Genomic DNA, 15,944 nt, shown 5'->3' with positions numbered 1-15,944 from the left:
ACATGGTCATGTTGGATTATCAGTAGAATTATTTTTGCATAAATCAGTTGATATAATTGTCAGCTATTAGTTGGCAGCTAAGCAATTTAACTCGCGAGTGCCTTTGTCAGTCTTTCACTTGGGACATAAAAATATCTTGCAGGGTATGGATTACTGACTTTGTCAATTTGATTGTGAGGTATGAATTGAATTTGTAATTTAATCAGTGCAATTTAGCAATAATTTTTGATCCATTATATTTATATTTTGAATGAATGAAATTCATGGGGAGAATGGCTTCAGCCCAGCAAATTAACCAGGAGGAATAAGGAATACATTTGCAAAAGTTTATGAATGATGATTATTGTGAGTAATCCCAGAGAAAACATTTTGTTAAGAACTAACAATAGGGAAAAGTACTAAGGATGAGGCAATAAGCAAGCCGAACAAAAGTTAGTCATCCTCGACCCAGAGGGACTGACAAAGAAGAAATAAGTAATGATTAAGCAAGCAGATAGTTATAGAGGTCAATGTCTTTAAATATATTAAGGATGAAACTTCAGAGTAACTGCAGTTAAATTGGTGGACAGAGTAAAATACAGACCAGAGAAAAGTAAAGTGGTTTACATACTCTACCTTTTGGAATATCAGAGCAAAAAGAAATAACTCAAAGAAAAAAGAGGCTAATAGCCATTTGTATCACATGCTAACTTAAATTTGACTTATTACAATGTGGGAGAACTGGGCTACGAAGTGATTGTGATGAGGTCAGTCAGGTGAACATAGCAGAGTATGAGTTCCCTGATTGGGGCTGTTAACCTGGTCTAATCAGGGGGCTGTGGCTGAAAGATATAAACAGAAGTGTCAGGGGTTCTGCTCACTCTAGCAGCTGGTTCAGTGCTAGCTGGACCAATGTCAAATACTATACATGTGTCCAAAAAGGGTAACTTGAGGATTGGATACTGGCCTCTGTGGAGTTATTTCCACGGTGATGAGAGAGAAAAAAAATGCTCCTGAAGAAATCCACTCGCAGCAGTCATCTTTGAGTTGGGTAAGCAATTCTCGCATCATGCTGTTATTTGAGAAGCTTGACTAGTTTGATCCTGCTGTCAAAGACTGGGCCCAGTATGTAGAAAGAATACATTTTATTTTAAAGGGTAAATGATGCAGATGAAAAGCAAGGAATTATTCTCCTGACAGCTTGTGGACCTGCAATGTTTTCAGTTATTAGGAGTCTAACATTTCCTGAGGCACCAGATACTAACACCTTTCAAGAGTTGACAGATCTAGTTAAGCAATATTGCCACTCCAAGCCTCTTTTTATTCTGAGCAGTTTTACTCAGCAGTTCGAGAACCAGGGGAATCCGTGTCGGGATTTTTGATGAGGTTAAGACAACTAGAAGAGGCATGTGGCTTTGGTTAACTCTTAATGAGATGCTAAGAGACTGTTTGGTATACAGTATTAAAGACGTAATCATGCAAAAGCATGTACACGCTGAAGCCCGATTGGACTTCAAACAGGCACTACAAGTGACTTTGTCATTAGAAAATGTGGCAAAGTGGAGCAAATGAGTTCCAGGGTATGCTGATGGAAGTGGACATCCTCACTGGGGAGACTGGGACACCACTTGAGTGAAGGTGATTGCACAGCCTCATTCAGGACATACTCTGAGCAGAGGGACTTTAAAATCTCCACAGCAAAAGCCCAAACAAAGGCAAGCCTCAGCCAGTTGGTTAACATTTTCTTCAGGATCTGGGCCAGCAAGCCATCATTGTTGCTGCTACTGGTAAACAGATTCAAGACACTAGACTTGAATTGAGTTGGAGAACTCATAAAAGCTGATATCCAGGAGTGTGCACACTCTAGAAAGCCCACCTACCTCTGGATTGGAACAGTCAAATTGCTTAGCAACATCCAAAGCAGAACCAATCAAAATTAACGTCTGGTTAAAAGGTCATCTGGTTCTAATGGAGGTCGATACCGAAGCAGCTTTATCAATGATTGAGGATGCAGTCTTTAAATACATTTGCTCTGGACTCCAGCCCTTAAGTTTGAGTAAGACCTTGGCAGGACTGAGAACCTATACCAGGGAATATTCACAGATTAAGGGTACAACTTCAGTTCCGATCTCCTCTGAGAAGAAGCTAGTTCAGTTCCCACTGGTTGTAGTAAAAGGCTCGGGCCCAAGCTTGATGGAGTGAAATTGGTTGAGAAAGGTTCACCAAGATTGGCTGAACATTTTTCACCTAGTAAGTAGCTGCCTGAGTGAAATAAATAACCGGAAGTTGTTTAGGAAGGTCTAATGGCTATCAAAGGGACCAAAGCCATCTTGCATGTTGACCAGGAAGCAACTCCACAATTCTGTAAGGTCCACCCAGTGTCTTTTGCCTTAAAAGTACAGGCAGAAATCAGGAGAATGGAAAGTGAAGGAATCATTAAGTCAGTCCACTTTGCAGAATGGGCAGCACCGGTTTTGCCAATTGTGAAGCCTGACGGCTCAGTTTGACTGTGTGGGGATTTTAATCAAATTGCATACCACTTCTTGCAGCTGGATAAATACCCAATGCCTTACATAAACGACATGTGCAAAGTTGGTGAGGGTGCTGTCCTTCACAAAGCTGGACATGAGCCATACGTACCTGCAATTGTGGTTAGATGAGGCTTCCCAGAAGTATGCTATGATTAATACCTATTAGGTCTGTACCAATATACAAGACTGCCATTTGGGGTATTGTCATCCTGTCCTATTTTTCAGCAGACAATGGAGAATATTTTACAAGATCTACCTCAGTTCGCCATTTATCTAGATGACATGCTAACAACAGGCAAGACCAATAAAGAGTATTTAGTGAACATGGCCATGGTCCTTAGAGTTTTTTCCAAGGTGGGTGTACACCCTAGAAGGGAAAAATGTATGCTCCAGTTACCCCAAGTGACCTACTTAGACTACAGTGTCAATAAGACTGGGTTATACCCATTGAAAGATAAAGTGAGGGTGATCAAAGGTGCCCCGGCACTCACGTCTGTACCTGAGCTTAGATCGTTCATTGGATTGTTGAATTATTATGGAAAGTTCATACATAACCTGGCCTTCACCTTGGCACCTTACATCATCTTCGATTGAAAAAAGGGGCAGTCTTGGAAGTGGCCTCGTAGCCAAGGTGTAACCTTTAGGGAATTGAAGGAGCAGCTATTGTCATCTGAGATGCTGGTACACTATGATCCCAAATGAGATCTGATGCAGACATCCAACACCCCTCCGTACAGTATTGGGTAGTGTTGACTCACAGATGGCCCAATGGAGAGGAATGTCCTATAGTGTATATTTTCCAGATTTGGGCTGATGCAGAGTGCAAATACACCCAGATAGAAGGAAGGTTTGGCAGTCATCTGTGGTGCAAGGAGGTTTACCAATAACTTTTATGGATGCAAATTTATAACAGTAATAGTACACAAACCCTTACTATGGCTACTCAAAGAGGACAAGGCCATGCTGCCTGTAGCTTTAGGTTGAATTCAATGGTCTCATTTTAAATGCATATAATTACAATTTGGAATACCGTCTGCAACATCAATTTGCAAATGCAGATGCCTTCTGCCACCTCTCATTGGCAAACACACCACTGGTGGTCTGACTTTGAATGCAAGCTTAAAGAAACAGCTTACAGCTTCACTCCATACCAAACTGTTGTTGATCTGATTTGATTATTGGACCACTCTTCAGGCAACAAAGGGATAGCTCCAGCAGAGTTGATAATCAGCAGAAGACTCCATATCAGGTTAACTATGTTGACTATGCTAGCCCTTTCATGGGCTCAATGTTCTTAGTCATTGTGAACACCCACTCAAAGTAGTTGGACATTCAGAGTTTATTCATCAAACACAGGGATGATGATTGAAAAGCTGTGCACATCTTTTGTAATACATGGACCCCAGGAAGTATTGGTCACAGACAATGAGCCATCATTTACCAGCAGGGAATTCAAGCACTTCCTGTAGTTGAATGGTCTGACTTTGAATGCAAGCTTAAAGAAACAGCTTACAGCTTCACTCCACACCAAACTGTTGTTGATCTGATTTGATTATTGGACCACTCTTCAGGCAACAAAGGGATAGCTCCAGCAGAGTTGATAATCAGCAGAAGACTCCATATCAGGTTAAACCTGATGTTCCTGGACCTGGGGAGAGGGGGGGGATTGAAACAACATCAGGAATGCTAATGCTGGACACAAAACTCCTCTAAGCGACAGAGACAGTTTACTTCAGGGGATGGAGTTTGCGGTTGAAACCACAGAAATGGTCTAGGACAGTCAGAGGCATGGTTGATGTGAGGTCAAGTCCTGAGATGTACAAAGTTTGGGAGGTGAGGTGGTCTTGAGCAAGCATGTGGACCACACGAAAGCTGCAAACTCAGAAACGGGGCAGGAGCAAAACACACCCAGCCCCTCAGAATAGCCAGAAAGGCTGCCAGGACCCATGGGCTCTCCCTCACATCTAGTGTCAAAGAAACCTCGGAGTCTGAGATGGACATCGGCGGATGTCGCAGCCTCGATGTCTTTACCATCTGAAGAAGAATTTCTTGCAAGACACTCCTGGCATACACACCACCGATATCTGAGATTGAGTCAGAGAAACTGAATCCGGTGTGAAAATGCCCCAGTAGAGGCTACAAGAAAAAGAACAGGTCTATGTGCCTAGATATTGAGAAGGAGGGATGTAGTGATTATAATGAGGTCAGCCAGGTGGACCTCATAGAATATAAGTTCCCTGACTGGGACATGGTTCAATCAGGGAGCACTGGCTGACAGGTATAGCAGGAATGTCAGAGATTTTGTTCATTGAGAGCTGGCTCTGAGGAAGCCGGACCAGTGTCAAGTACTGTGCACGTATAAATAAAGGGTGACTTGGTGTCGGGATTCTGGCCTCTGTGCAGTTATTTCAGTGCAGAAAATAGCTATTGCATTAATCTACAAACAGAACTGACCAAAAAAAAAACTCGAACAAATGACTTGAGAATTGAAGTGACTGCGTTTCAAACAGTGATTCATGGTTGTAAAGAGCTTTGTGACATCCTTAGGATGCAATTAGGTACTAAACAAATGCATATTCTTTCTTTCATAAGTTCTTTGTATGTATGTGACTGAATATATGCCCATACACAAAGAAAATGTTTCTGCTGCCTCCAAACATCAGAACTAATGGCAGGATTGCAAGCACATACTGATGACATGGGTACGCCAATCATCTTTCGATGTAGACTGTTGTCACCCACTTTTAGACTATGGAGAATACTGCTATAAATCTTACTGATGCTAAACATTGATGGTATCTATAAGAACTGTTATTATTTTGTATCCAGCCTGCAAACATAAAATTCCATTCTAAATAGTAATTCATACCCACTAGAATAACAGGACCTCTACAGTTAGGTCAACAAATACTTAACATTCAACCTTTACACTCAAATAAAATATGTATGGCAGTAAAACACAAGATGCTATTGTGAATGTGACAAGTGGCATTGACTGTGAACAATACAGAAGATGAAAAAGCAGTCTATATTAAAGTATAAATTTACCACAATGCACAATATTTACACTTACTGGGAGTAATTTGCATTGTTATTCAGTACTGGTAAAAAAAACACTAATCTGAATTTTGTGGTTTTAAAAATGGTGAAACTGTCAAAATTTGTTTATTGTTTTAACTCTGCAAAACTGATAGCAGCTTCTGGCTTCTACACTTCCACAATTAAATACCGATATAAAGAAGTTGCTGACAATGATTTTGCATTCCTCCAGAGGATCTGTTACATCCTAGCAGATTGAAATAAATGAAAATTACTGATTTGATGTGAACTTCAACTTTTTTCTGCTATTAAGTGTTATTATAAAAACATTTTTTGAGATTACGCCTTGTCAAACAAAGTGAATTTTTTTTTTAAAACAGTGTATACCATATCAAAAATACTGAACAACCTCTCTTGCTGAGAGAAACAGATTTTATATTTGTGGAATGGTTTATTTTTTAATGATTAGTTTCTTGCGGCTGCACTGCTACTGAAGCAGAAGGTGGTGCTCTCCTAAGTTGAATCAATTCCCAACCAAGCAAGTAAGTGGAGTATCAAATGTGAACCAATTTTTCAATTTTGAACAAAAGGTGAGAGACATCGAAAGAAACTGTGCTCAACCTGATTTGTATGAGATTTCCTGGATATTACTGTACAATCCTGAAATCAATTCTGGAAGAGTCACAGCCTACATCGGTCCTCTGTACCAGATGGTTGAGAGTAAATGGATCTGTGACAGATCCAATTCTAAACTGGAGGACATGAGTTTGGAAAAATACTGTACAGTCTAAAAGAAAGAAAAACCAAAATATAAAATTATTCATATTTAAAATAGAGTACAAGCCAATTATCAAATGGGATGTTCTACAAGCCAATAATGCAAGCCAGCTGGCTAAGAGTGTGCCAGGATTGGCAATGAAAATAAGAACCAAGTCTCCGGCTTAGTTGTTCACATTAAAAACCTAATTAGGATGTGGGGAGGTGGATACATAAAAGGGCAAAACTAAGACAGAAGCTATATAACAGGGAAAGTTATGCTTGACGTAATATGAGGATTTAGTTTTCTACCAATTCAAAAAGGAATATGAGAAGTGGAGCAGATTAACAAATGTAAATGTTTCAAAAGTGGGGAAAAAGACACCCGACTGGGGAATCTGACTGATTAAGTTCTTATTTGATCTACACAAATCATTCTTGGGCATGAAACTAGTTTATCACCAATCAGCAGCATGATATGCACCATGGCTGATTTTCTATTCGCTTGGCTTTAGTGCAAAAGAAAATAGGACACCCTGTAAATTAGGTGGCCAATTCACTATCTGGCTGTTTTTCACCACCTGGCAAGGATCAGTTTCAACCCCTACCCATCCCACCCTTCAACATACATCCACTTCCAGTACATGCAAAATACTGCAATAAGAACAGGCCGTCTCTTTTAACCTGATTACGGCTGTATTACTTTTCAGGTCCACATGTAAAATGATGAAAATTTAAGTTAAACATATATAAATTTGAATGGGTATAAGCTTGCAATGTCAGCGTGACTCATGGGTGGAAAATAAAATGAGTGGTTTGGTGTTTGTACATTGAAATGAGACTGATAAAGCAGCATATGGACTTGATAAATCAAAGGCACAGTTTTAGTTGCATAAACTGACAGCTGAAGTAAGGTTAATGGAGACTGCCAGCACGTTGTCATGGAAACACTGACTGTTGGCACTGCACCATTTCATACCTTATCCAATACATTCCTGGTTGCTGGTAGTAGTCCAATGACTCTGATCGGTTGATGGAAAACCCCTGGTCCAGCTGAGCAGAGAGAAATCGGCAACTCAGTGGATTGCCATTGTGTCCCCATACCCACCAGACCCATGACGAGACCAGCCTGCTACTTACTCATACAGAGCTACAGACATTAGTCTGGTAACATTTTACCAATTTCAAATTTACAAATATCGTCAAATTGCAGGTTTGGGAAAGTCTCGATGCTGCATTACTTAATTATAAATAACATGCAAATCTCACATAATATATAGTCTCTATCATGCTGTAACAAGCTGCAGTTTTAATTCTTAAAATAATTACAACCAGAGTCAATTACAACATAGTAGATTGATTTAGCAAATTTTATAATTCACACCATTTAAATTTGATTCATTTGATTCCATGGATCTATCTCTTTGGTTCCATTTAATTTAGAATAATCTATGTACAGGAAATGATTGGGATTTTAAACAATACAATAGTGTTCACAGTTTGATATGCAACAATATGCTGTCTGATTATTTTTTATACAGCTGCTTGTACCAAAATACTGTTCCAGGTTAAACAACACTTCTATGCATGGTTATCTTATTTTTCTAATTATATTTCTGCATTATATATTTCTCCTGCTTTTTAATCATTCCTTAATATCTTTTCTGTTATGATCATTAACCATCCTTTTCAAAATTGGCTACATGGAGTACAATGAACTAGTGCTTAAAGGGTTAAGGTACTGGTACCAAGTACAAGCCACTCATTGTTAGCACAACAGTGGGCCTCTCACTTCCTAACTGCTGACCATGGCTTTGAGGTTCCAGAGCTATTTGTCACTCTAACTACTTGCTACACTTGGGTTTTACAATAAGAGTTCAAATATCAATGCTTAGGCAAAGAACATTGCCTTTGCTGTAATGACTTTTTATTTAAGAGGGAATGCAAGAGATGACTGGACATAATTGTCTCATATCAGCATTTCTCTTAATGGCTAAATATCCAGAACCTACAGCCTGGGATGTGTCACGCAATCAGCTTAAGAGTCTGTGGTTCATTGAGCATGAGGATGTGAAAAACACAGGTATAAAAACCATTTAGAAAGGCTGGCTCTGCCACTACATATTTCAAATGATCTTAAGGATTGCACACAGTTTGGTTATAACAGCTAGCATTGATTTTAAAATACTGAATGAAATCTTAAATTATTTAAACATTTTATACATTAAAAACTGATGGAACTTTAATTAGTCTTAGGTCTAATACTTTATTAAAATTGCACACGTAACATGTAGGTTTTTAAATTTATAAATTATGTTATAATATCATATATTTTATTTTGGAAAACATCTGAAGTCTATTATTTATTCAGAAACATTTATTTGCTGTAATATTACACACAAGGTTTTTTTTCACAAAGCAAAATTTTTTTTCTCTATTTGGACCTTTAAAGCCGAAACGCAGAATTAGCTAGTATTATTGTCAATTTTAAAATATGGGTTAATAAAACAGCAGATCAAGTTTTAGAATCAGTCAGGTCAGTTCTGAATAAAATTAGGTTTTACTTCATATCACTGTTAGTATCTTTAAAATAGATGTTTCGTATGGCATTTATTTATTTTTTTCTAACAGATGGTGCCAGTTCAGTTGCAAGTGGTCATCTTGAAAATCATGATACCATATGACTACACCATATGACCAAAATCCTTTTTTGTTTGGCTGTCTATTTATTCCAAGCTAAAAATACCAGTTTAAACTGCAACAGTTTCTGTTTAAATTGACCTTACAAGGAAAGGCATTTTCTTACCATAAATATAAAGCTTTTCTGTATAAAATGTTGTCCAATTTGTGTTGTGGTGCTTTGGCACATCTTACACATTACCAAAACAACGTTTTTTTATTCTGAGAAACTGCCCTCAAGCGATATCCACGCTCTTCATTTGATCATATCCATTGCTTTTAACAGATGGAAGCCATTTCCTCTTACCCACAGATGCCATCTGGTGGTTGTTTAATTTGTGCAAATTTTTTTGTAACTTTCTTTAAATGGCATGAAAGAATGTAACAGTTAAGTCTCCAGCAATTAGTTAATTCTCATTTCTCTTCTGTATGTTATTTAAGGATTACCACTTTTAAAATAATTAATCGGTGGCATAGTGGCTAAGTGGTTCGCACTGCTGCTTCACAGTGCCAGGGACCTGGGTTCAATTCCAGATTTGGGTGACTGTTTGTGTGGAGCTTGCAAATTCTCACTGTTTCTGCTGGTGCTCTGGTTTCTTCCCACAATCTGAAGATGTGCAGATCAGGTGGACTGGCAATGCTATTTTGCTGTTAGTGTGCAGGCTAAGTGAATTAGTCATGGGTGATGTAGGATTATGGGGATAGGGTGGGATGCCCTTCAGAGGATTGGTGCAGATGTGATGGGTTGAATGGTCTCCTTCTGCCCTGTAGGGATACTATTAATCAACTTGTTACTTATACAAATGTTTTGGATGTGACTATAGGAGGTGTGGTTAGAACGTTTGCAGATGATGGGCTACTTCAGAGTGCAATGAGACCTTGATCAGATGGGCCAGAGAGTGGTAGATGAAGTTTAATTTAGATGAATGTGAGGTGCTGTATTTTGGTAGGCCAAATCAGGGCCTACCAACCTATACACTTATTGGTAGGGCCCTACGGAGTTTTGCCAAAGAGACCGTGGAGTGCAGGTGCATAGTTCCTTGAAAGTGGAGTTGCAGGTAGACAAAGTAGTGGAGAAGGCGTTTGGTATGCTTGTTTTTATTGGTCACTGCATTGAGTATAGGAGTTGTTATGGCTGTAAAGGACATTGGTTCGGCCACTTTTGGAACACTGTCTTCAATTCTGGTCTCCCTGCTAAAGAAAGGATATTAAGAAACTTGAAAGGGTTCAGAAAACATTTACAAGGATGTTGCCAGGGTCAGAGGGTTTGAGCTATAAGCTGAATAGGCTGGGGCTAATTTTCCTGGAGCATTGGAGGCTGAGGGGTGACCTTATCGAAGTTCATAAAATCATGAGGGGCATGGATAGGGTGAACAGTCAAGGTCTTCTTCCCATGCTGGGGGAGTCTAAAATGAGAGGGCATAGGTTTGAGGTGAGACGGGAAAGATTTAAAGGGACCTCAGGGGCAACTTTTTCACGTGTGATGCATGAATGGAATGAGTTTCCAGATTAAGTAGTAGAGGGTGGTATAATTACAGCATTTAAAAGACATCCGGATAGGTATATGAATAGGAAGGATTTCGAGGGATATGGAGCATTTACTGGTAAATAGGACTAGATTAATTTAGGATATCTGGTCAGTGTGGACTGGTTGGACCTAGGGGTGTATTTCCATGTTGTACATCCCTAAGACTCTATAATGACCCTTCCAAATTTAACAAGTAAAGCTTAAAAATGTTTTACAAGGTACAATTGAACAATTGCATTGGAAAACTTAGTGAATATTGTGCTATCACTGTACCTACTTTGTAGGATATGTTAATATAAAACATTAATTTCCAGCTATTGTTGACAGTTATTTCAATAAATTATTTACAAAAGGTTAACAAGTTTGATTTACTAATAGAATTAGGAATAATTCTAATAGAAACTAATTTAAATGAGAAATCGCACTAGTTCTCAAACTTGTAAGATTATAATACAATAGCAATGTTTTTGGTGACCTCATTCCTGCTAAGCTAATTGATGCTAATGTTAATTTTGCAAGGATTTTATTTACTACTTTCTGTTCAGGGTGGACATAGAAAAGAAACCTATCTACAGTGTATTTCTTTGCTTCAACAAGTATCAATAACTTAAGTTACTGTAATATCCCTTACAATATTATGACCATTATTGCATCTCATAGGCCAGATTTATGAATCTATGATTAATAGTGAATATTAAAATATATGAAAGTCATTTGAATAAGGTCATCCTTCAGTCTCTGACACTCTAGGAACATTAGCCCCAGCCTATTCAGCTTATAGCTCAAACCCTCTACGGAACTTTGTAAAAATTAATTATAATTTAAGAAAATATAATTTAGGTAAAAGAGGTTACATTAGCTTAGAAGTTCCAGAAGGCATGTACGTGAGGAAACAACTCCTCACCACCAGGCATATCCTGTTAGAAACCTTAGCCATTTTGTGCCTGACCCCAAAAGAAATGACTGGCCTCACAGGATATGTTAGAGGTTAGAGGTTATTCTCAACTCATAGAACATGTCAAAGAGTTGAACAAAGAAGACATATCTGATTGAAGTCCTGTGGTCACCCTGGGGTCAAAAGCAAAACCAGTGCAGAAATGTAGTTTCTAATATGTAAATTATTTCAAGAGCAAAACGTGAAACCGAAATAGCCTATTTCCATTAAAAGTCAATCCCTCTGACAGATACAACTAATTCTGTACTATTCAGTGCCTAATCCTCTCATTAGATGCAGAGGGGAAGGTCTTTTTTAAAAATAAAATTCTTAGATGTGAAAGTTGTCATTAATGTGCATTTAAGATAGAGTATTCAAGTGGACTTTGTGAGATTAAAAGAAAGAGCTTTTGAAAAATATGTAAAAATAGGAGCACAAATGAACAGGAAAGGGTTAACACTGGCAGCTTACATACAATATCCTGTAATTGACTGTTACCGATCCGAGTACTTAATAGAACATAATTTGTAAAATGGACAGAAGATCAATTACTTTGAATTTTTAACCAAATCTATAGTGAACAGCCTAAGTTAAAACTTACTCCTCTTGCTTGCCATCAGATGTACTATAACCTACTACCAGACATTTGATGAACCATTGAAATAGGAAACTGTGCAACTTCTGTCAGAAGTCCCTGGACAATGCTTAAAATATTCATGTTTTTCCTCACCACATTTTACATCTCAACAGCACTGTCACATGACCATCATAGAAAAGCTCAGCTTTGTCCTCATTTGACATTGACACACACTGACATCTCCAGCAGGGATTACAGGAGGAATTTGGCCATTTTGTTCTACATCCTAGGTCAAGGGCAGAGGCCCCTGCTGTCATCCTAGATTACTGAATCTAGGACTAACTAAGTAGCAAATCTGGGAGCATACAACAGGACGCACTTACTCAGCCATTAGAAAATTCTGACATTATTTAGTTTACAAAGCTTGCAGTATTGTATTAGGGATGGAATTTATTTAATTTAGCAACCCGCTTTACTAGCAAGTTCTCCCTACATTTCTATTGCAAGTAACTTAAAATTGCAATAACGATGTAGAATCACATTTTCACGGGAACATTAACAAATAATGAAAAAAATTTCATAATATCAAAAATAATTTTTCATGCTCTATCAAGAAATACCTTCAGAATGCAATACAACTATCATTGTTCTAATCTTTCTATCTTTTCCATCCATTTAATTTTCATCTCTTCAACATTCACATCATTGTCTAAGCTACTGGTTACTGTTTCCAGGTTTATGCAAATAAGAGGTCTGGTTATTTTACTGATTAGATTTTCTTTTTCCCACTGTGGCTAAGAATGTTACACTCACTCCATCCAACTGATAGACTGCATTGAAAAACTATTGTACAACACATATCTTGTATGAGATATTATACAGTAAATATCCAAACACATTGGTTAAAGAGTAACTGTTTGTTATGTCAACAAAAGCAAAATGCTGCAGTAGCTGCGATGAACCAAACAAACCTTCTGGAAATACACAGCAATTGAACTGTAGAGCAATTCCAGTATTTTCTAATATTGTTTGAATCATTAAAGAACACAAGAGATTGGAGCATAAGTGGACCATATGGCCTTTGAGCCTGCTCCAGCATTCAATACAATCATGGCTACCCTAGACTTCAACTCCACTTGCTTACTCTCTCCCAATCCCTTGGATTCCCTGAGGAATGCATATTCTGTCCATCTCTATCTTAGACATATCCAATGATGGAGCACCTTAAACTCTATGGGTTAGAGAATTCCAATGATTCATAACCTGTTCAGGTAAGTAATTTCTCTCATCTCAGCCTAAATGATCAGTTCCTTTTGCTTAGACTGTGTCCCCATGTTTCAGAATCCCTGACCAGTGAAATCAATCTCTCAATATCTATCCTATCAAATTTCTTCAAGAATATTGGATGCTTCAATAAGGTAAACACTCATTCTTCTAAACTCCAGATGATATAGATCTAACTTACTCAGCCTCTCATCATAGGACAACCCTGTCATTCCAGGAACCAATTTAATGAATTGATACTGTACCACCTTCAATGCAGGTATAGTCATGGAACAGTCCAATTTTTATACATATTAATCAACTACCATGTTATAAGTACGATATCCCAAATGATTATTTAACGCCTATTAGGAGTTTCGTTATACCTCACATATTTATATTTTGCTGAGAAGACAGAAAATTGGATTACATTTGGGATTAGATAATGCCAACATATGCAATAATCAAATGATATTAAAAAACAGTAATAAAACTCATGACAATGACCCACTGTTTTACACTTGCTACAAAAGATCAAAATCCTTCATTATTACATGTGTTCTTTGGAGCTTTGTTTGGGGGATGATATTCTACATTTCAATTTATTAATAATTTAACTACTGTGGTGACTGAATAATTCTAATTCCATTTTTATTGTATGGATTTACAAGATTTTCACAAATGCTTTGGGAATTGCACTTTGCTGTTTTGCTGTGCAAGTCTTAAATTAGTGACCTTTCCTATAATCAAACTGTAGTAACACAGGGTAGATTAGAGTTTCTAAAAAATTGCAGCATTTTTTTCCAGTCTCTGTCAGATTAACTATTTTATTTATGACAGCTACAAATAAATCAGCAAACAATTAAAGAATGAAAAAACTGACTACAAAGCAATGTAAATATAATTATGAATACAGATTACTTTTAACCAAGGTTAAATAGGCTATTTTTGGTTGAAGTAATTTGATGAAATGTAAATTTAATTAACAGTCTTTGGCAAAGCTTTTAATAAATGAGTGTCAAATGGAAGCCACTTTCATCAAATACATCAAATTCTTGCTGTTTCTAGTTTGGTGATTTAATCCCTTGCTTTCAGTTCATCTACTAACCCTGTCAAAAAAAAGAAAGCTATGTTGCTACAGCAATCTCTACAGGAAAATGATGCAACAACAATACTTCTCTTTATAGAATAGCAATTTTCAAACAATATTTTGTGTAGGAAAACAAAATATTTGTTAGCAACAATGTTTTACCCAAAAAGGCCAAAAGTAGAAATAAGTAGCTTTGAAAAATCCATTTGGTCGTAAAATGGAAATAAATGTATGGCTATGGTTAACTATTCCAATCAACACCACAAAACTTCATGCAAAATTAATTAGCAGACTGTCAAATGCAAAGAAAGCCTTACTAATATAGATCACCTTCAATGGCCTCAGGGCAACCTAAAACACTTTACAGATTATTAATTATTTTTGAAAAGTAGTTACTGTTGTATTGTAGGAAAAAGTAGTAGCCCATTATGCACAGCAAGCTTCCACAACCAAAAATAAAACAAAGACTAGATCATCTGTGTGTTAAATAGTTGTGCTCATGTGAATTACCGACAATTCTATTTTTCTTTTTGCAAATAATTTACTTTTCTATAGCACCTTTCACATCCTCAAGATATCCCAAATAGATTCAATGCCTACGGATTAGTATTAAAGTATAGATAAACTGTTGTTACGTAAGTTCAGCAAACAATGTAAACATATAATCAAGAGCAATGGACAGCTATATAACAGATGGCCCCTTAATTAATTTTCCAACGAGTTTTTATACTCCTGATGACCCATTATTCTAGAGCAATGATGCTGTAAATTATTGAGTCTTGCTATCATTTAAGCTCTTCTATTCTTATGCACTGGGTATTGCAAAGCTGTGCAACAGGTTTGTACCAGAACAGATTTGCATGCCTACGGTAATTGTTTTTAATCATTCATAGGGTATGGGCAACATTTGCTGGGCCAACATTTATTGCCCGTCCCAGTTAGTCTTAAGAAGGTGGTGGTAAGCTGTCTTCATGAACCATTGCAGTCCATTTCCTATAGGTAAGCCCACAGTGCTGTTAGAGAGGGAGTTGCTTTAATTAAACCTGTAATTGTCTATTTGAAAGTTTTCCAAACATACTTATGCAAGAAGCACATTATAAGAAGAGGTTAGAACTTAACTATAGATAAGAATGGGAACACTGTCGTGGGAATGAGGTTGATGCGTTAAAATAATTATATAGCAAGAAAAAGTTGGAAAGCTGAAAATCTGAAATAAACACAAAATACTGGAAATATAAGCGAGGCCCATTGATTCTAACGCATCCTATCTAAAACGTTAACATACTATTTTTCTTTCAGATGCTATGTACCACCAGCATTTTCTGTTTGTACTTTAGTATTGGAACAACATTTTGGAGGGGTATCATAAAAGGATCTCAGCCTTCTTGCGAAAAACAAGTGAACAGCAAAAGAAAATTATTAAATATTTTTCTTATTTTGTCTCACTTCTTGTATTTATGAACTAACAAGTTACAACAAAATAATTTTTAAAGCAAAAAGCACACTTGACCTTTCACATCCTGCTGGCATTCACATATTACTTACATGGTATACAGCTTAGTTAATAT

General features: G+C 37.3%; 1 protein-coding gene across 4 annotated transcripts in view; it reads right to left on the bottom strand.

Annotated features, from left to right (window-relative positions):
• Window positions 1–15,944, bottom strand: part of dclk1a (doublecortin-like kinase 1a) — a 352,098-nt gene that overhangs the window by 28,591 nt on the left and 307,563 nt on the right. Inside the window, exon 17 of one of the 4 annotated variants that reach the window (XM_072577209.1) lies at window positions 7,285–7,358. The exons of the other annotated variants lie outside the window; for them this stretch is intronic. Within the exon in view, the coding sequence (XP_072433310.1) occupies window positions 7,285–7,358 (74 nt within the window). The remainder of the gene's footprint in view (window positions 1–7,284; window positions 7,359–15,944) is intronic. 4 annotated transcript variants of the gene reach the window in all.

The sequence above is a fragment of the Chiloscyllium punctatum genome, chromosome 9 (genome assembly GCF_047496795.1).
Source record: "Chiloscyllium punctatum isolate Juve2018m chromosome 9, sChiPun1.3, whole genome shotgun sequence".
Classification (NCBI taxonomy): domain Eukaryota; kingdom Metazoa; phylum Chordata; class Chondrichthyes; order Orectolobiformes; family Hemiscylliidae; genus Chiloscyllium; species Chiloscyllium punctatum.
This window is presented reverse-complemented; position numbering and strand designations above follow the sequence as displayed.